The following is a 21,643-nucleotide window of genomic DNA, read 5'->3' as shown; positions in this document are numbered from 1 at the left end:
CCAATAAGTGTATATTGATTGCTTTGTGTGGAAGTTATAGCGTCTACAAACTATGGTATAGATACTGCAATTTACGCCATTTTTTTGCTATACAGCGCTGCGCTAGTTTAACGGACAATTGCGCGGTCATGCAATACAATACATAAATGAAATTTACAATTTTTTCCCACAAATTGAGCTTTCTTTCGGTGGTATTTGATCGCCTGTACGTTTTTTATTTTTTGCGCTATAAAAAAAAAGGCTTACAATTTTAAGGAAAAAAACAATATTTTGGACTTTTTGCTATAAAACGTGTCCATTAAAAAAAAATTTAAAAATCAAATTTAGTCATAAATTTCTGCCAAAATGCATTCTGCAACATGTCTTTGCTAAAAAAAAAAAACCAATACGTGTAAATTAATTGGTTTACATGAAAGTTATAGCGTTTACAAATGGTGGGAAAGATACTGGGATTTTTAGTTTTTTTTTTATACTAATAATGGCGGCGATCAGGGACTTATGGCGGGATTGCAGGACTGCGGCGGACATTCTGACATTGGGGGGGGGGTACTGACTTGGGGTCACTGACATCCCCAGTGACACCAATACAGTGATCAGTGCAAAAAAAAAACCCACTGACACTGTACTAATGGCACTGGGGAGGAAGGGGTTAAGTTTATTATTCAGGGAAAGGGTTAACTGTGTGAGGGGAGTGTTTTACTAGGGGGCGGGGGGTGTACTGCAGGGAACACCGCTGATCGGGAGAGAGAAACTCTTCTGTCCCGATCAGCGTGTCCTGGAGCTGTCAGGGAACTGACAGAAAGCACAGCTACTGCAGCTGTGCTCTCTGTCAGTGATTGTCGCCGATCGCCGGGACATAGCCAGTAATGAGACTGTGACCCGACGACTAACATCCGCGGCTGTGATCGGCAGGAGAGGTGAGGCGGCGGCGCGCCTCGCGCGCCCCCTACCTGTTTTCAAAACGTGCTTTTGCCCAGCCGTGCCGCCCTGCCGCCATATTTCTACAGTGGCTGGGCGGCATGTGGTTAATGGTTGAACTGGATGGACTTTTGTCTTTTTTCAGCCAGACTAACTATGTAACTATATGCACTGAAGTGGTGAAAAAGTAATGCAGGAACTATTTTTCAAATCGCACTACTTGAAATCACACCTGTTAAGATGGTGTCATAGAAATACATTGGATGCGCCTTCAGATGCTGTTTGTACATCGCATGTCACACCTGAAGTCGCAGCAGTGTGAACCAGGGCTAAATGGAAATAGAAATGCAATTTAAAAAAAAATAAACATCCTGATAAATGAATATGTGTTAAGCTGAGCATACAAATATATTTATCTAAAAAAACAAAACAGAACAAAATAATAAAGAGGATAACCATTTTTTCTGGGGGGAAATTTTGTGTGAGCATTTTGAAAATTGGAAGTATTCTGTCAAGTTCTCATATAAAATCCCATTCTTGTGGGCTTGTTGCCACCTGCTGGTGTGAAGTGGAAGCTCGGTATTGCACGGTGGATCAGGAGGTTTTTTAGAACCTAAAACTGATGCGGAATTTGGTGCAACTCTGCATAGTAACCAATCAGCTTCCAGGTTTTATTGTCAAAGCTTAATTGAACAAGCTGAAGTTAGAAGCTGATTGGTTATCATACACGGCTGCACCAGATTCTGTGCGCACCAGTTTTAGTAAATCAACCCCTTTGAGGCAGTGGCAGTCAACTTTCTTGATATGGGAGTTTTGATAAATCTAAAGTTCATTGTACAAAGATTGTACGGTCAGATTGTAATGTGTATGGTGACCCTAACAGTTGTTATTGATTACAATTTTAAATGGAGTCACTCCTGATTTCACACTGACTGGTGTGATTCACATCACTTTACCCACCATAATGTTACAAATGTTCAGTCTAAGCAAATGTACTGATTTGGACACAGGAAGAAGATTTAGTTCTATAATTGACATGCAGATTTTGTGTTTCTCTCCTCAAGGGTTCACTTAAATCTGATCTCAGTCCTTCCCTTCAGTCTTCCACAGTTGTACAGCCTCTTCTCCTGGACTGAAATGGCTCACTGCAGGGCTGGGACAAGGAAAGAGGTGGCTGCCCTGGGCACTGTGGTATCATGGGAGGTGTGGGGGCAACATGAGGAGATTGGGGGTGAGAGGATTTGTGTTGGGATGAGAGGATTTGTGTTGGGATGGGGAATTTGGGAGACAGCAGGCAGTTAGAATTGTTTTAGGATGGGAAATTTGGGTGGAGGGGTGCTAGGAGTGGTGATTTGGGGGATTTTTGTTGATAGGGGGAAGAAGATTTGTGCTTGGAAGGGGGATTTATATTGGGAGGGGGAAGCGGATTTGTGCTTGGAAGGGGGATTTCTGTTGGGAGGGGGAAGAGGATTTGTGCTAGGAGGGGGGATTTATATTGGGAGGGGGAAGCAGATTTGTGCTTGGAGGGGGGATTTCTGTTGGGAGGGGGAAGAGGATTTGTGCTAGGAGGGGGGATTTGAGGGATTTCTGTTGGGAGGGGGCATTGGAACAGTAAAGGCTACTTTCTGGTAACTCAACCATGCAGCTCATTTTTGTTCAAGTACATTTGATTGTGCTCAATATTTCTTTGTCTACCTGTAACTGACTTGGTTTCAAGAGATCCCCGAATTTTCCACTTATTAATAAGTGATTTAACAGTACTGACTGGCAAGACTGGCATATTAAAGGCTTTGGAGATCTTTTTATTGGGATATGTATTGTGCCATACATATCCCAGGAGATCCAGTGAGCACTGTGCACATCATTCATCTAGGTCAGGGATCTTCAATCTTTCCAAACAAATGGCCACTTTACTGTCCTTCAGGCATTAGGGGGGTGGGATTGTGGCCAGTGGGAGTAGAAAATGTCCTAGTGTGAGAGCAAACAATACCTCATCATTGGTGTCAGTGGGAGGAATAGTGCCCCATCATTGGTGTCAGTGGGAGGAATAGTCCCCCATCATTGGTGTCAGTGGGAGGAATAGTGCCCCATCATTGGTGTCAGTGGGAGGAATAGTGCCCCATCATTGGTGTCAGTGGGAGGAACAGTGCCCCATCATTGGTGTCAGTGGGAATAATACTGCCCCATTGTTGACACTTCGTAACAACCACACTGTATTTTTCCAGAGCAGCCTGTATTTCTCTTGAGGTTACCTGTGAGTTTTTTCTTCCCGAGCAATTCTTCTGCTAGTTGTGGCTGAAATCTTTTTGTCTACCTGTACTTGGTTTGGTTTCAACAGATCCCTGAATTTTCCACTTATTAATAAGTGATTTAACAGTACTGACTGGTAAGACTGGCATATTAAAGGCTTTGCACATCTTTTTATATCCTTTTCCATCTTTATAAAGTTCAATTACCTTGTTACGCAGGTCTTTTGACAGTTCTCCCCATGGCTCAGTATCTAGCCTGCTCAGTGCATCCACGTGAAAGCTATCAATCTCATTAACTATTTATACACTGACACTATTTGCAATTTTGAAAGCCAAAGATATGGGAAACTAACCTTTAACTGCCATTTTAACTCAAGTGTATGTCATCTTGTGTGTCTGTACCAAGGCCAAACATTCCAGGGGAAGGAAACCTTTGATCAGAGCCATTTGGGTGATTGCTGTTATGATTTATAAAGGAGCCAAACAACTATGTGATACTAAATGGCTTCATATGGCCACTATCCTTAAATAAAAGACAGTTCTTGGCATGATTGGTCATATTTTCAATGTCAATGCCAAAATTTCACAATTTCTACCAGGGTATGCAAACATTTTAGCACAATTTTATATATGACTTTGACAAAAACAATGAAAGAACTTACAGGCATATGTGTATCAAATGGAGTAAGGAGGCCTTCACTTGGGTTTTCTACTGGAAGCTAAACTGCAACTGAAGTGGTAGATGGGAAATCTTTATTTTTAACAAGCATAAGACACTCGGTTCTTTATTGACAAAGGTACAAAAGAGTGCAATTGCAGTGAATGCCCAATAGATGGCTCCATACTCAACACAATGATGTGAATACAGAACACTTACCGTCTGGTAAAAATATAAACCACTACATGTATCGTTGAATTACTGTAACATTTAACTAGGTAGCTCTTTATTCTGGAAAATGGCTACTAAATTTGAGACCAGTTGGAGGTATACTCTAGCAGTGCTGCTGGAAAGATAATTATTGATGTGAATAAGTGTGGCTATACCTCTCACAAAAGACTTCCAACTTGAGAATCTGAGAAATCTATGTGAGCCTAACCTGCGTTCATGCATTGTGGTTGCCTAGGCTGTCACTTCAGGTCTGATCTCGCTGTTAGAATTTGGTTCAGTAAGGTCAAATAACTTGGTGACTCACTTGTATCTGCATGCTGTAAAAAAATCTGGGCCTGAGAACCAGTTGGTTTGTTTTAGTCTGGTGCCATAATCTACTGGGTTCTGATTAGTGGTAGCATAATGTAGTAGCAATTTGGAAAACCAGAAAACTCCGGACATGGACTTCTGAGGAAAACAAGTGATTTATTAAAAACAGCAATGTTTGACCTAACAGACGGCTCATGCTCTCATCTGCTAAGTGAGTTATAGAAAACTTCTTACAAGCGTATTTACCAATTATTACATCACAGTGCATACATTCCTTCTTTCACTTTCTATACTTTCAAAGGGCTTTTTAAACTCTGCAGAATATAACCTTGAAATAGCAGCTGCAGATAAAGGTATTAGCTAAAAGCTGGTAAATATTATTCACAGGAAATAAGGGAGGGGGAGAGTTAGCTGAAAACCTTGCTTTTGCAAACAGAGGTTGCTAGAAGTGTTAAAGTTTAAAGGGGAAATTGCCATATTTGGGTGCTGCCACAATAATGCCACTGATCTCGTTCAGTGGATTTTCTAATGTGGATTATCCTGTTTGAGACATACACATGAAATCTTCTGTAGCTTTTGTAAATATAAATGTAGCACTAGGACTTCAGAGTTGCTGAAGATTTGGGTCGCCCTATAGTCCTGCACAGCCAGACAGCATGCATTTCCTTCCAGCCTTGCACTCCAGAGACAGTCAACAGTCCTTGAACTTGTTTTTTTAATTTCATTAAGGGATTTTAACTTGGATGGGAATGAGGGATACATGGGATGCCTAAGGAACTGTTTAACTGAGGAAACTTCCTGAAGCTATTTATAAGTGCTCAGGGGGGGTTCTCTTCTCTTCATTAGAGATTTATCCAGCCTCTCCTGGAGTAGAAATCCCTGGACAAGGGGATCTAGAATCTGACTCTTAAAAAAACACAGTCCAGTTGGGGCTATTCAGGTTTCCCACCCAAATGCCCTCTCCCCTATTCCTGTCCAGAGGGTGTAGAATTACTCACTTCCCCTCCTCTGTATGCTGCAGGTCAGTAGCTGCTTTCAGGCCTTCTGCTGGGCTAGCTCCTTCCTCAGCTCCACAGATGGTCCTCTCTCAGGGGGCCAGAGAGGTTCAGCTTTCCTCCTGTCAGCAACTCTCCTAGAGACAGGCCCCTTCTCTGGGCCTCCTCCGAGGCTCCTGCTCTCACATCTTCCACCCGAACTCTCCTGCTACTGTGCAGACTTAGTCACTCTTAAGGGCTGTTGTGACCTCACGTTAAGTCTCCTGCTTGGGGATTGGTCATAGTCCCTTAAGAGTGCAGACCAGCTCCTCCTCATCCCCACCCTCTGAGTTCTAGAGACTTCTCCAAGTCTCTATATCAGGGAGAGATATCAGTGAGCTGATGTGCAGAGCCTCTCAGCCCTGACCTAAATTTGCTGTCCTGACCCCATGTTAAGCCTCCTGCTTGGGCATTGGTCAGAATCCCTTAAGTGTGCAGACCAGCTCTTCCTCATCCTCACCCACTGAGTTCTAGAGACTTCTCCAAGTCTCTAGATCAGGGAGAGATATCAGTGAGCTGATCTGCAGAGCCTCTCAGCCCTGACCCAAATGTGACCCCTCTGACTATTGTACCAGGCTGGTTTCAGTCTCTGGCTGAAAAAAAAAATATTAACTAGCTCCCCCTAGCTTTCCTAGGAGGGTGCTGCATAACCTAAGACAATTTTGCTGTCAGTGTAGTATGTAACTGCATCGGGTTAAAGTCCATTTCTGCAAAAACCAGTTCTGCTAACTCAACTGACAAAACGGCTGCACATATCTCTAAACGTGGCACTGTGTGGGCTGATCTTGGGGCTGGTTTAGATTTACCCACTTTAAAACCTAAATGACATTGAACATTACTGTTTATGGCTTTGAGATACGCTACAGCTGCTATCGCCACAAAAGAAGCAGGAACACCCTCTAATGCAGGCCATAGATGGGTCGAAAATTGGCCGATTTGTCGGCCGAAAATAAAATCGGCCGATTTTCGGATCGTTAGTGGGCGATTTGGTCGGCCGTTTTTCGGGATTTTGGCCGTTTTTTTTTTTTTGGTAAAGTTGGAAAAAAATCGGCCGATCGGCCGATTTTCGCGGCATTAATGGGCCAATCGGCTGATTTTTTACCGATAAAAAATCTGCGCATGAGCAGTGACCTGCAAGAGGAAGACAAAAAGAAGAAAAAGAAGAAGAGGAAGAGGATGAAGAAGAGGATGAAAAAGAGGATGAAGAAGAGGAAGAAGAAGAAGAGGATGAGGAGGAAGAAGAAGAGGATGAGGAAGAAGAGGATGAGGATGAAGAAGAGGATGAGGATGATGAAGAAGAAGAAGAGGATGAGGATGAAGAAGAAGAAGAAGAAGAAGAAGAGGATGAGGAAGAAGAAGAAGATGAGGATGAGGATGAAGAAGAGGATGAGGAAGAAGAAGAAGATGAAGAAGAAGATGAAGAAGAAGAAGAAGAAGAGGATGAGGATGAAGAAGAAGAAGATGAAGAAGAAGAAGAGGATGAGGATGAAGAAGATGAAGAAGAAGAAGAAGAAGAGGATGAGGATGAAGAAGAAGAAGAGGATGAGGATGAAGAAGAAGAAGAAGAGGATGAAGAAGAAGAAGAGGATGAGGATGAAGAAGAAGAGGATGCGGATGATGATGAAGAAGAGGATGAGGATGAAGAAGAAGAAGAAGAAGAAGTAGGATGAAAATAAGAATTCCAGTCCAGCAAAAAGTATCTCTGCAGAGAGCTCCGCTATTTCTGACAGTTCTCTGACAGTTCTTTGACATTTACAGCGGTTGAAACATTGTATCTATTTGTTTCCGAATAAAAACATCTGTATCCTAAATGGAAACAAATAGATACAATGTTTCAACCGCTGTAAATGTGAAGGAACTGTCAGAGAACTGTCAGAAATAGCGGAGCTCTCTGCAGGGACACTTTTTGCCAGCTGTAGAAGGGATGAAAATTTTTTTTACCATTGATGGTAACGTCGGCCGCTTGAACGACCGAATTTTCGTTTTTTAAAAGAAAAATCTGCCGTTTTTTCTCCCCATCTATGGCCTGCATAAGACAGTTGTCTCCAGGATTGAAAGATTCAACCCTCTTGTTCTCGTGACACCTCTTTTTGGATTTCCCACCACTTTATATCTCTCTGACAATGGTCACCACCAGGGCAAGTAGAAACGGCAAATCTACCCAGTAGGGACAGAGATATCAATAAAAACCAGAAAGGAAGTTTAACCCTATACACGCCTATACATATACTTTGACTACATTTGAAAAAAATCTGTTAAAACTGTTTAACCTCCTTAGCGGTATTCCCGAGTGTAGCTCGGGGTAAAATTTCAGTACCAAGATCGGTAACCCCGAGCTACACTCGGGCTTACCATGCGGCATTCTCCGGGGGTCCCTGCAGCACTTACCTTGTCCTTCGCTTCCACGATGTGTCCCCTGCAGCGTCCCCGGCCATCTCCTCCGGCCGATGCCGGCATCCGGCTTCCGTGTTCCGGTCCCTGTGACGTCGGGACGTATGGGTGCCGGAACCGGCGCGAAATTTTAAATTGTCGAAAAATGTCATTTTTGCTGTCATTGTTGTTTCAATGCATTTCACATACATTTTGTCCCGAGTGCTTTGTCCTGCGCCCTGCCTGCATTTTGACTGTTCTTTCTGCCTGGAAACTGAGAAAAGTCCATGGCGTCCAAAAAGCATCCCTTTATGTCAAAAGCGGTTTTAGAACAGTGATAGTAAATCAGAACCACTTGCAGAATTGAGTGATAATGATTCGTGGGGGAAATTCATCATTAGACACTGAAAACGATTTTGCGACTTTGCTCAGCGATGTTCAGGCGAATTTTGCCTCTGTATTTCAAATTTCAGTGTTTTTGGTTGTTTGATTATATTATTGAATTCAATTTATTATTATTATTATTATTATATTATTATTTTTTATGATTATTTATTAAATTATAATTTATGTTTCAAGTTTTATCATATCCGGAATGTTTACTAGACTCTTGTTCGTACAGATTTCAGTGAGTTATTCCTAAAAATTACAGCCTACAATAAAAAACGACATATTTCTATGCAAAAAAATGGTACCGCTTTCAGCACAAAAAATCAGAAAGAATCATACCGCCGAGGAGGTTAAGAAGATAAATTATTTATTTATTTATTTATTTTTAGTGAAGCCATATGCTCCATCCAACATCCAGGCTGAGATGACAATGGGCACAGGATATTTACTGGTGATGTGGACACAGCCGACATTTGCTGTCTTTGACTTCCACTTCCAGGTTCGCTACCGCATGCAGAGGCAAGAAAGCGGATGGAAGGTACTGGTTTTCTTCTTATAGGAAGTATGGTTTGGGGGACACCATTGGGGGAAATTAAGAAGAAATAGCTGAGATGTGTAATAGTTGAAGCAGATTTGTTGTCAGATCGTACTGTGTTTTGCAGATTAACCCCATTAATGGTCAGAAGCAGCAATGCTCAAACAAAAAGAATCTTCCTTTCAAAAAAGTTTTATTTGTCTGAAAATTTAGGAGATTTTCCAGGCTTTTGGAGGCTCATACAATTCTAAAATCCTGGCAGTGGTGATTTATAAATTGTTTGATTCTCCCCTGACTAGATAAATCAGCATCCATATATATGAGGTGTGACGATTTAATTCCCAGAACGGATATTTTAAAAAAAAACAAACATATATATAAATATATATATATATATATATTTATATTTGCAGCTGTTGTCTTCTTCAAAGTAGTCCCCTTATGAAGCGACACACTTTTGTGGACAATTGTGCAACTACTGGAAACATTACTGGAACTTGCTTTCTGGAACACAGCAGCTGCACATGATCTTTGTCGCGACACACTGGATGTCTGGAATGTCATCAAATCTGTGTCCTGTTCTGGTATTTTTAAAATTTTGGAAACAGCTAAAAGTTGCAGGGTGTTAAGTCAGGGAAATAAGGTGGTTGGTCAAGTTTTGGAATGGATTTCTAGGCCAGGAACTCGTGAACACTTAATGCATCATGTGCAGGAGCATTGTCGTGGTGGAAAGTCAACTTGTCAGGCCAGAGTTCCAGTTGTTTCCTTTGAACAGATTCCCGTAACTTTTTTATCTTCCACATTTGCATACGTCCGTTGAGTTTTTGGCTGCCCACTTCTTGCGTCATTGTAGATATCTCCCCGCCCTCCTTAAATCGCCCATGCCATTCAAAAACACTTGATTTCTTCATTATTTCTTCATCACAAGCCTGTTGTAGTAGAGCTAAAGTTTCACTCTCACTTTTGCCAATTTTCACACAAAATTTGTTAATTCGTTGCTCCAGTTTCCTGTCACTCATGTTCCGCCAACAGAGCAACACATACACATTTTATTTCTTCTACTACTCTGTAAAGACTGAGTCCACTGGTCTGCAACCCAGGAGAGTGCAGGCTAGAACATATCAGAACATGCTCGAGTGTGAATGTCTGCGTGACTCACCATCATATTGCTACGCCACGTATATTGATTGACCTGAATCGATTAGCTGAGAACTTTTTAGAGGTAGGCTTGTCAGATTCCATTCCCCTTTCCAGGACCAGAGGTACTGTAGGTAGAATAAAAATATTTTCAAAAAAAGTTATGCATTCTTCAGAAATACATAGAATTGTTTTCTTGAATTTCCACACAATCAGTTACAGAGTTTCTTTCAAATGATTACAAATCAGTTTTTGGATTTAAACTGGACTGGCTCTTGGTTTATTCTGCATCAATCTGCATAAACCCCTCATTGTGTTTTTCCTAACAGTTTAGAACAGCAATTCTCAACAAGGGTTCCGTGGAACTCCAGGTTTCCTCTAGAGGTTGCTAGGGGTTCCTTGAGTCATGGGTGATTGACTTGGATGGTGTCTGCAAGGTTCTTGGGACAATGCCACTCGGCAAAGCCAACAGCATGATACCAATGAGCTGTCTGTAATGGTGGCATTCTGACTACCACTGTAAGAGAGACAGTCTTCCCACTGACCATCAAGGTAGGGGCATTCTCAGGCTCAGCTTCCTCATCCCCAAAGTTTTCAACTTTATATCAAACAACAGTATTCCTTTCCTAAATAAATAAAGTGCAGCGCTAAAAATAAACAGAAAATTCGATCTAGAAAGTTCTGGTCTAGAAAATTCGATCTAAAAAGTTCGTTCTGAAAATATCAAAAGTTCATAGAATCAGCGATAAAGTAGATATGACACAGCTTATGAGAAATCCGGAACAAATGGCAGAAGTGCGCACTCACCGACCGCGCATAGGAAATGCGCATATGTTTAATCAATTCTGCAGAGTATCGATCTCCCTCAGGAAGGGGTGTTATCATGCGATGGTCAGCTGGGCTCACAGAACCTCCCAAGGATCGGGATAGATCGGCCGGATACAGACTCCAGGTGAAGGCTTCCCTCCTCTGGATGAAGTGGAAAACGGTGTCTGCTGACCCCTCAATAAGGGGCAAAGAGTGGGAGAGTACCCATAGTGTAGTATTTCAAAAGATAATTTTATTGGTAATAAACAGTGCAGGGTATATCAGTAGTGATGCTAGGCAGATGGCCAGACATATAAAGTGAATCACATAAAATTAGATTAAAAAGCAAAAACCACTGACCCTGAATGAAGAAGCCGCCAGACCTCCTCGTGGTCTGGGCGGCAATAAGGCGTCACAGGCTGTCAGTTCCTCCTGAGGCCTTTCGTGCTAAGGCACATCATCAGAGGGGATACTGACAGCTCTGTGACAGACGCCGAATCTTCAAATAGCAAAAAACGGGAGTCGCGCATGCGCACTGACTCGCCGCCATTTTCGGAGAGACCGTGCAACTGCGCATGCGCGCGCGGCTAAGCGCCATTTTGCCGTGGATATCTGGAACTGTCAACTGTCTACGAATTAGATACCCTATACCCTAGGGGACATAATATTGAGATTGATATTAACTGCTTTATAGCAAACAATTAACATCCGGTATACCCATTTTTCTCTAGACGCACTTTGTGACTTTTTACTCAGGATTGACAAATATTGACCTTTGTTTACATTTTTGTGGCTATCCTATTTCATTCTATGCTATTCTATTCACTATTTTATGCTATCCTATTCATTAATTCATGAGCTGATTTTAGCGTATTAATAAGGGTGTTTTTACATTGGAATATATTTCCTTCCTTTTTATTCATTTTTTTATTCATTTAAATGCGTATTTTTATGCATATCACTGATTGTTGAATCTTGAGCACCTTCGTGCCATGGACAAACTAATGTTTTCTCCGATACCTCACCAAATGGTGATTAATCACTTATCAAGGGGACTTGCAACTCACCATCATATCCCCGGGAATATACCACTAATTAGTAGCATTTAGCGTTCCATTTTATACTTGGATCGCTGGGTACTATCATGTCCCAGCTATCTTTTTAGTCTCTAAATGCCGGTTTACTGGCATTGTTTTTGATTAGGATGATTATTGCACATTATAGCTTTGTACCTTTGCTCTTTTAAAAGTATCATTTTAATTTCACTGTTAGTATTATTGTACTTTCTGTGACGTTTATTTTTTATAAGATTTTAATTAATAAGATTTGAGGACCTGGAGCACCCTTTACACCGTGGGTATATTAGTTTATTCCCCTTTTCTGTCACCAAGCTTGGTGCTACATTATTTAAGGAAGTGGTTTGTAGCTGTCCTGACTGGATATAAACCAGGATTCCCATATTGATTATCTCCCCTGGGATCGTGAGCCATCAGTTCTGGCTCAAATGCACTGTTCTATGTGCTCTGTCAGCGGTATGTAATGCATTACAGCTGACAGTTCCAGATATCCACGGCAAAATGGCGCTTAGCCGCGCGCGCATGCGCAGTTGCACGGTCTCTCCGAAAATGGCGGCGAGTCAGTGCGCATGCGCGACTCCCGTTTTTTGCTATTTGAAGATTCGGCGTCTGTCACAGAGCTGTCAGTATCCCCTCTGATGATGTGCCTTAGCACGAAAGGCCTCAGGAGGAACTGACAGCCTGTGACGCCTTATTGCCGCCCAGACCACGAGGAGGTCTGGCGGCTTCTTCATTCAGGGTCAGTGGTTTTTGCTTTTTAATCTAATTTTATGTGATTCACTTTATATGTCTGGCCATCTGCCTAGCATCACTACTGATATACCCTGCACTGTTTATTACCAATAAAATTATCTTTTGAAATACTACACTATGGGTACTCTCCCACTCTTTGCCCCTTATTGAGGGGTCAGCAGACACCGTTTTCCACTTCATCCAGAGGAGGGAAGCCTTCACCTGGAGTCTGTATCCGGCCGATCTATCCCGATCCTTGGGAGGTTCTGTGAGCCCAGCTGACCATCGCATGATAACACCCCTTCCTGAGGGAGATCGATACTCTGCAGAATTGATTAAACATATGCGCATTTCCTATGCGCGGTCGGTGAGTGCGCACTTCTGCCATTTGTTCCGGATTTCTCATAAGCTGTGTCATATCTACTTTATCGCTGATTCTATGAACTTTTGATATTTTCAGAACGAACTTTTTAGATCGAATTTTCTAGACCAGAACTTTCTAGATCGAATTTTCTGTTTATTTTTAGCGCTGCACTTTATTTATTTATCTTCACCTGAGGCTGTTGTGATCTCCTTTCAGTGCTTTAGCTGCTTATATATTCTTTATTGTTATACAAGAAGCGCTCGCCACATCTTTTATAAGTATTCCTTTCCTGATCACAAAAAGAAAAGGCTTGGTGGTCAGTGTGAAGACTGTCTATCTTACAGTGGTAGTCAGAATGCCACCATTACAGACAGCTCATTGGTGTCATGCTGTTGACTTTGCCAAGTGGCATTGTCCCAAGAACCTTGCAGACATCTGTCACGATTGCACGGTCGCCGGCACCAACATGCGACAATCGCACGACCGCGACTAACAGTAATACATCACACCCGCGGCGTCAGACCCCAGGCCTTCTCACCAACTCGTGACCGAAGGACCGGCCGATCTAAAACCGCGGTGTGATGCGCGTAACAAGGCCCTACCCAGCTGCACCCTGCACAGCGATTGTCCAGCTATTGGGCTACAATCAGTGCCTGCAGCCTGAATGCCCTTGTTACTGGGTCAAGTTAATTACGCAACTAACCCTCTACTGCCACTACCACTTTTGTCGGAGACTGGGAAAATCCCATTATCAAATATACACTATAATGATTGAAAAGTCGCCTGTCCAATACGGTCACCGCAGGCCGATTGGGCAGAGGATTAAACAAACACAGTAGCGTCTCTTCAAAGGCAGGAATTTGTGAATTGCAAGTAAGCGCTTAGAAACAGTTTAACACTTTCAGAAAGAAAGATTTATTACTAAAAGAGTCAAACAGGTGCAATAAAATATTTACAAAGAAAATGTAACTATATATATATATATATATATGCATATAAAGGTACAGCAAAGAGATAGGAAGAAAGTTAAAGGGTTAAGTTACTTGCCAATATGCCTTGGTTTGTAAGCTGATCCAAGTGCAGAGCAGGAAGGATCTTTGATCTCCTCTGTTACGATGTTAAACTCAGGAGATGTGCTTTTCTTCTTAGCTTACCTCCAGGCTTGCAGCTTGTCCTTTTTAAAATCCCGTTGCGGGGGAGGGGGGGGCAGGGGGGGGGGGTGACAGCTGACCTGAGGGATGTTCAATTAACTCCTGTCACCTGCTGGTCAGTTTTATGAGGTTCCAACTTCTTTCAAGTCCAGGGAGAAGCTGCCTTATCTGTTTTATGATGGGTGAGAAAGGTTACACTTTCGCAGACTGCTCGGCACCAAACTAAGGATGTCTTAACCTGTGGTTGACCCCCCCCACCATCTATCACTCAGGAAGGGAGGGGGTATGGAGTGAAAGATCGAGGAATACCTCAAATAAAAAGAAAAGAAAAAGGAAAAGGGGAACTCCGCGTCCATCTCTGATGAGCAAGTTTGCTACAACATCATCCAATGGGATGTCAGTCACCTGGGCACTATCCAGGTTAGACCCCAGCTTGACTAGTTACGACCCACAAGGAGATGAAATAGTGATTTTATTTAGACAGATAAACAGGTCCACCAAAAAAACTAATAAGCCAATGTCTGATGACGATACCTTCTTATGAACACATTGAATATTTTTTTTCACAGTTGGCTATCAGTGATACACAAACAATATAAAACAATCCAATACTTTTTCCAGGTTCTAGATATATATATTAATACTTCGATCACCATAGAGGAAGTGGATGCCTGTAAATCATATGTCGTTCAAGTCCGCTGCAGAGCTTTGAATGAATCAGGGTACTGGAGCGACTGGAGTGATCCTATTAGTCCAATCATCAAGGACATCAGAGGTAGTATGATTACTTTATTTACTAAGGAAGGTTGAAAAGGTGGAATTTTAAATAATGATATATAATAAATAATAAATACATTTATGTATGTTTCAGCACCTGTAAAGGGGCCAGAATTTTGGAGAATTGTGCAAAGTAATCATCTACAGAAAGGAGACAATATTACATTAAAATGGCAGGTAAACACACAAGGGTGCTGTGTATGAAACGTAGAAACAAAAATTTGCCGTTATTGACGTTAGAAGGTTTCTAGTTGGAATATGTAATGACTATAATGCTTCTCTTAAGTGTAAATTCAATACATACAATCCTCCTTTTAAAAATAGTTAAAGATTGAGGTGTACTTGCCAGGGCTGGAAGAAGCTTGCCTGCGGTTTCTTTAGACTGCACGATGGGAATGGCCCTTGTGATGTCTCAAGTTCCTTATAAATAGGTTTCATTTTCAATGATCTAGGTCCAGCCAATTAGATGGCTGCATCCATGGTTTATCTCAGTAATGCCACAAGTTCCTAATTAATTGGGAAGGTCGTTTTTCTGAGACTATTACTAAATCCCCAAAAATGGCAGCTTTCTTATAGGTCAAGGTTTCTCAACCAGGGTTCCTCCAGAGGTTGCTAGGGGTTCCTTGAGCAATGAGCAATTTCTGCCTCTCGGATAAGTTCCCACTGACACCATTGATCTTTTTAGCTATCTATAAGGCGGTAATTCTTCCCAATGACCACAGGTGTAATGAGCATTTTTCCCACTGACCATCACACTAATGTATCATGAATTGCAGATATAGTAATATCTAGCAGGGGTTCCCTGAGACTAAAATATTATTTCAAGGGTTCCTCTGCGTTGAAGAAGTTGAGAAAGGCTACCATAGGCAATCTATGAACTTTTTTTTGCATTTAAACACTATGAAATTTTTCATATAAAATATAATTTTGATATCATGAATTACAGGTAAGAATTGTTGCTCTATGTGGTGTCCAGATCCCAAATTCTCTTCATTTATGTATAGAATGCATTGCCTTTACTTACAGATTAAGTTTTTTTTCTCTAACTGTTCCCAGACGACATCGGTTTTGTATGGCAGTTTGTTTAGGGGACCAAACAATGACTCTTGTTCTAAAATTTGTTTTTGATATTAACGGAACGGCCATGGGTGCGTAAACAAGGCCTTTTTTTATGCCTTTATGTTGAAAAGTAGTGCTGGCAATGTTTGTCAAATTCCACCACTTTTTCTAGTTTTTTGATCATAAAATGGTTAAACGGACCAAGAGAACCTTCCATCAACAGTTTTAATAATGTCATGGTTTGGATCACAAAATGGTTAAAGGGACCAAGAGAACCTTCCATCAACAGTTTTAATAATGTCATGGTTTGGATAAAAAAAATATCATAAGTTCCATTGATCCATTTGGTTTTTGTGATTAAAAGCTGGTTTAATGTGGTTGAAAATACGGCATAAATTGATCTTTTAAAGTTTTGCTTAGTGAGTAGAGAAAAAGCAAAAAGAAAAGAGCTGAACATAGACTAAAAAAAGACCAAAAGAAACTGTTAACCGTTGACTTACAATTTACAGACTGATTAAAAAAATCCTTGAACACATATTTTAAGCTAATTCCTTATGTCCCCATTCCATAACCCACTTCTTTACTCTTCATCAGGCTTACTTTTATTACCCCGTGTTGTTTTTTGTTGTTGTTTTTTTTACTCTTCCCCAGTTTCCAAAATGTTTCTGTCTCAGCATTTTGCTAAACCTCAGTATATCGGTCCTGCTTGAACCTAGAAGAAAGGGGTAGGGCCCTAAAAGCTTGTCTCAAAAAGTGAAGTGTTAATACAAATAAAAAACATATTATAGATAGTACCCAACCATGTTGCTTCAATACGAGTTTTGTATCATGACTCAAGTAGGCCATGTGTTTTTACTCCCAGACTTTATTAAATATGATGGGAACTAGACTTTAAGTTTTGTTAATCATTGTTGATATGTATTGCAGCCAGTGAAGGATCCTTTCTTGTGCAGTCCTGTGGAATATGAAGTGTTATACGAAAAGTCAGATGTAGTTATCTCATCAATATATATTGGAAACTCCACAAACTACACATTTGCTCTTCAGAATAGTGTTGTTACCGTCACCGTCCGAGCACACAATGCTCTTGGTCATTCCAGTATGAACCGGAATTTATTGCTATCACAAAGGATGAGCACAGGTAAACCATAAAAGATATTATAAAATATAATAAGTATTATTAATGAGTCTTAGTGTTTTAACCCTTTCGCTGCCAGAGCCTTTTTTACATTTTTATTTGCACACATGCTTAAAAAATTATTAAAAAATTATTTTAGGCCTTAAGATTATATAACCCCCCCCAAAACATTATATATTTTCTGAAAACAGACACACTAGAGAATGAAATAGTTGCAGTACCAATTTTTTATGTAACACTCTATTACCGCACAGGTCTAGAAAACCTAAGATTTCAGTAAAAAATACACTAAATTTAATTTTAGGGAACACAAACGCAATAAAGTACTGAATTTTTTGGTAGAATATAAAAGACAAAGTTGCAACAAGTAAATAGATACCCAACATGTCAAACTTTAGTACCCTACATTTTCTATAGGCGACACTTTAAAAGCCCCTATAGGTCATCAGTTTAGTGTTACAGAAGAGGTCTTGTGCTAGAAATATTGCTCTCACTCCGGCATGCATGGCGATATGTAACATGTGTATCGCAATTGGCATTTTATGTGTAGGTGCCCCCGATGCGTGTTTTTACGTTCATAGGTGCATATACGTGGAAGTGGGATGGGGGCCTCAAACATTTTTTTTTTGGGGGGGGGGGATTTTATGTGCTTGGATGTAAATTTAGTTTTTTACAACTTTAAATTTTTTTTTTTAATCACATAGGGAACAAAAAGTCCCCTATGTGATAAATTTTAGGTGACGGGTTCTCACCCTGGATGCCTCCCCTATGCTTCATTGAAGGTAATGCTATGCACATCGCATTGGATTACATTCGCTCCCAGGTATGCTGACCGGGGACACTAAGAGGCGGACTTGGAAGTGACATCAAACATGTCGCTTTCTGGGTCAGCAACAAAGAGGGAAGGAGAGAGGATGTGTGTCCACTCTGCTCCCTTCCTTCTACCCAGCGGCACCCTCTATGTCGGTCCTGGGCCTGCAGATAAGCAAGCGGAGCCCAGGGTACATGTGTGTAAAACCCCCCGCTGTCAGGTCCGTACTATGTATGGACTTGGCAGCGAAAGGGAAGTAAGGAAGGGAGGAAGGGATGGGTGGGTGAAAGGAAGGGGTGAAAGGAAAGAAGGGAGGGGTGGGTGGGTGGAAGGAAGGGAGGGGTGGGTGGGTGGATGGTAGGTTGGATTCATGTGACTCATTCAGATGCATCAGAGCTGTCGGCTGCTGTGTTCCTCCTCTCCCTCCCGCGACTTCCAGCTGCTTCATTGAAAGCCACACAGGAGATTGCTGATTGTCCCTGCCTCCACCGCCACCCTCCCCTCCCACACACCCTTAGTCCCGGCACTGCTCGCTCCCCCTACCTTATTTCTACTCGGGGGCTAGTGTAAATTTCGAGGGCTGCAGGGATGGTTGGCAACTCTCCACTGGGGGGGGGGGGAATTCAGACCCCCCTGACTTCCTCCTTATATACGCCCCTGCTGCGAGGGGCGGGGCACACACTGTGATGTCATGTTTCCGTGACGACCGCCCTGCTCAGCGGTGGATCTGTCATTGCGGGCTGGTGGTCCGGAAGGGAGCTCTGCTGGGGCCGTTCTCGGACCGTGGTCCGCCATTTAGTGAACGCTGCTATATACAGTAAAGTCATTTTATTAATAGTAAAACAAAAGACATCCCAGCACCAGCAAACATAAAACACAGCGAGCATAAAGATATAATTGAACCATAACCCAATAACCAAAATGCCTAACTAGCAACCTAATTAAGTACAATATGTACAAAAATAAGCAACACGAATAATAAGGGTAAGCTGGAGATGCAGGAACAGATTGGAAGGGGGAACCAGGACTGGGATCAGCTACAAGGGGAGCAGTAAAGAGGTAGCAGGGTACAGGATGGAGGCAGACGCAAGATCGGGACCTAGACTCGGGAATGGCAAGCAATATCTGGCTGCAAAGCAAAACACTAGCGTGAGAGGCACTAGAAGGACCTAAATACAGTACCCTCCCAGCAACCAGCATCAGGTAGAAACTGATTACTGGGATCTGCTGACTTCTGGGAGACACCCACTGGTGGACAACAGCACTACAACTTTTTCTGCTCTGGGAAGCACAGTGCCAACAGCAGGTGATCCATATCCTGATAGTGTATCACAATAAACCATGTCCTTTAGTCACACCCACCTTTACCATGCCCACCAATCACTTGGGCACAATGCCACCCTTTTCATGGAACACTTTACTTAGCCTATCCCTACCATGAAAGGGTTAAATAGTTGTCCCCTCGGGCCAAAGGTTACCAGTCCAGCCCTTCACCTTTGAATATGTTTAAAGCAAGAACATTTTTTTAATTTGGGTGGGGTAGGGAAGGGTTTAGCTCCTTTGTTTCTGTCTATGTCCCACCTGGGGGGGGGGGGGGGGATCACTCTCTCTGTTCGTCCTGGTGACTGCTGTCATTGGGACAGTAGATGATAAGAAGTACAAAATTTTACAGGTATACACAGGAAGTAAAGGAAATTTTTTTCACTGGGGACACCTGTTACGGTAACAACTGTCTAAAAAGAAATTTCCCCTCGCTTTGGAGAGATTGCTTCTCAATTCCTGTTGAGTTTTCTGTACAGAATACAAGGAAAATCTCCCCAGAAGACCTCCAGACACGGATTCTAACCAGTCCATTTTCTATTCAAAACTATATAAAAATTGTGTTTGATACATTTGATAAGGTGGGAGGGGGGTAAATATCAAAAACATGGGCCCCTCCATAGACGGATAGATATGGGGTTTATATATAAAACATTTGTTGGGTGGATGCCACAAACATCTGCACATTTAGAATGTATGTCATTGCCACCTGGTGGTCACAATGTGTTTTTTTCCTGATTGAGGTATTTATAGAAAAAAAACACATTATGGCCACTAGGTGGCCCTGAAGATATACTGTAGCAAGAACGTATATTGCAGAAAATACAGAGATTTTCATTCTAAATGTGCGAATGTTTGTCACATTGACACAATAAATATTTTACACATAGACCCCATAGAGTGGGACCTGGTTGGTTTGCATAGCATAGCACAAAATGCCTAAAAGGGGTGACCATCTGTGAAGGTGCCCCTGTACCTGAGCCTCCAGCAGTGACTCAACCAACCCTGACATTAAGACAAGAACCAAAAAATATAAAAATAAATAAATAAACCCTGACAGGTATTTTAACCATTGCTTTCACTGTCCAAAATTCATTAAAAAAAAATTGGAGCTAAAAATACACTTTAATTAGGTTACAGATCAGCCAACTTTCAATAAATTGTGTGTTTTGCCTTTTAAGTGCAGGCAGTGGAATCTCTGGAGGTGCACCCACTGAACAAAAGTGTGGTCGCAGTGTGGAGTCTGCTTCCGGTGGAGTACAAAGTCCTCGAGTTTGTCCTGGAATGGAAGAACCTCCGCGATGAATCCCATGTGCGCTGGGAGTATATTCCCCCCAATGTCAGCAGATACTACATTAAAGGTACAGGAAATAGAGTAGACCAATGTTTTTCACCCTTTTTTTCAGTCAAGGCACACTTTTGATCTGTGCACAATCCCAGGGCACACCGGTCTGAGGGCTCGTTTACACCAGAAGGTGCATCTGAGCCGCACGTTTCGCATGTTCACGCACGTCGCATCTGTTAATGTTCAGTGATCGTAGGTTCTAACTCTCCCTCCAAATTCTCCTTTCTAGAACAAATTCTTCTCCTAGCACCCCCCCCCCAAATCCCCCCTCTGAGTGCAAACCCCCCCCCCCAGCTCCCAAATCCCCACTCCTAGTACAAACCCTACTCCAACCCCCCATCCCCTCTCCTAGCACACCCCCCTGAAATCCCCCCTTCTAACACAAATCCCCCACCAAATCCCAAATTCCTCTCTAAGGCCACCTCCCCATCCCCTCTTCTTGCACAAACCCCCCTGTTCCCAAATTCCAAACCCCACTCCGGACCCCCCCCCCCCCAATTCCCTCTCCTAGCACTATCCCCTCAACCCCCCAAGTCTCCCCTCTTAGTACAACCCTCCCCCCCAGCTCCCAAACCCTGCTCCAACCCCCCCCCCCATCCCCTCTCCTAGCAACCCCTCAAATCCCCCCTTCTAACACAAATCCCCCACAAAATCTCTCTGTAAGCACAACCTCCCCATCCCCCCTCCTTGCACAAACCCCCTGTTCCCAAATTCCCACTCCTAGCACAAACCCCACTCCAGACCCCCCAATTCCCTCTCCTAGCACTATCCTCTAAACCTCCCCCCAAATCCCCCCTCTTAGCACAACCCCCCCCCCATCCCCTCTCCTAGCAAAACCCCCTCAAATCCCCCCTTCTAACACAAATCCCCCACAAAATCTCTCTGTAAGCACAACCTCCCCATCCCCCATCCTTGCACAAACATCCCTGTTCCCAAATTCCCACTCCTAGCACAAACCCCACTTCACAATTCCCAATTCCCTATCCTAGCACTATCTCTTCAACCCCCCCCCCAAATCCCCCCTCTTAGCACAACCCCCCCCCACCCCCCCCCCCCCTCCTAGTACAAACCCTGCTCCAACCCTCCCCAATCCCCTCAGATCCCTTCCCCACAAATCCCCCCTCTTAGTACAAACCCCCCTCATATCTCCCCTTCCAAATCCTGCCTCTTAGCGCAACCCCCCCACCAAATCTTCACCACCAGCACAAATGTGGGCTTTGCTCAACCTCCTC

The 21,643-nt window shown here is 42.6% G+C and overlaps 1 protein-coding gene across 1 annotated transcript in view; it reads left to right on the top strand.

Moving 5' to 3' along the window:
• LEPR (leptin receptor) overlaps positions 1-21,643 on the top strand; it is a 154,896-nt gene that overhangs the window by 113,729 nt on the left and 19,524 nt on the right. Inside the window, exons 11-15 of the mRNA XM_089687952.1 lie at positions 8,549-8,697; positions 14,583-14,736; positions 14,833-14,915; positions 16,725-16,938; positions 20,248-20,427. Coding sequence (XP_089544078.1) covers positions 8,549-8,697; positions 14,583-14,736; positions 14,833-14,915; positions 16,725-16,938; positions 20,248-20,427 — 780 coding nt within the window. The remainder of the gene's footprint in view (positions 1-8,548; positions 8,698-14,582; positions 14,737-14,832; positions 14,916-16,724; positions 16,939-20,247; positions 20,428-21,643) is intronic.

Source organism: Staurois parvus, unplaced genomic scaffold (assembly GCF_062004578.1).
Source record: "Staurois parvus isolate SC_StPar_1 unplaced genomic scaffold, SC_StPar_1.0 ptg000441l, whole genome shotgun sequence".
NCBI lineage: Eukaryota > Metazoa > Chordata > Amphibia > Anura > Ranidae > Staurois > Staurois parvus.
The sequence above is the reverse complement of the archived record's forward strand: the minus strand, read 5'-3'. Positions and strand labels throughout refer to the sequence as shown.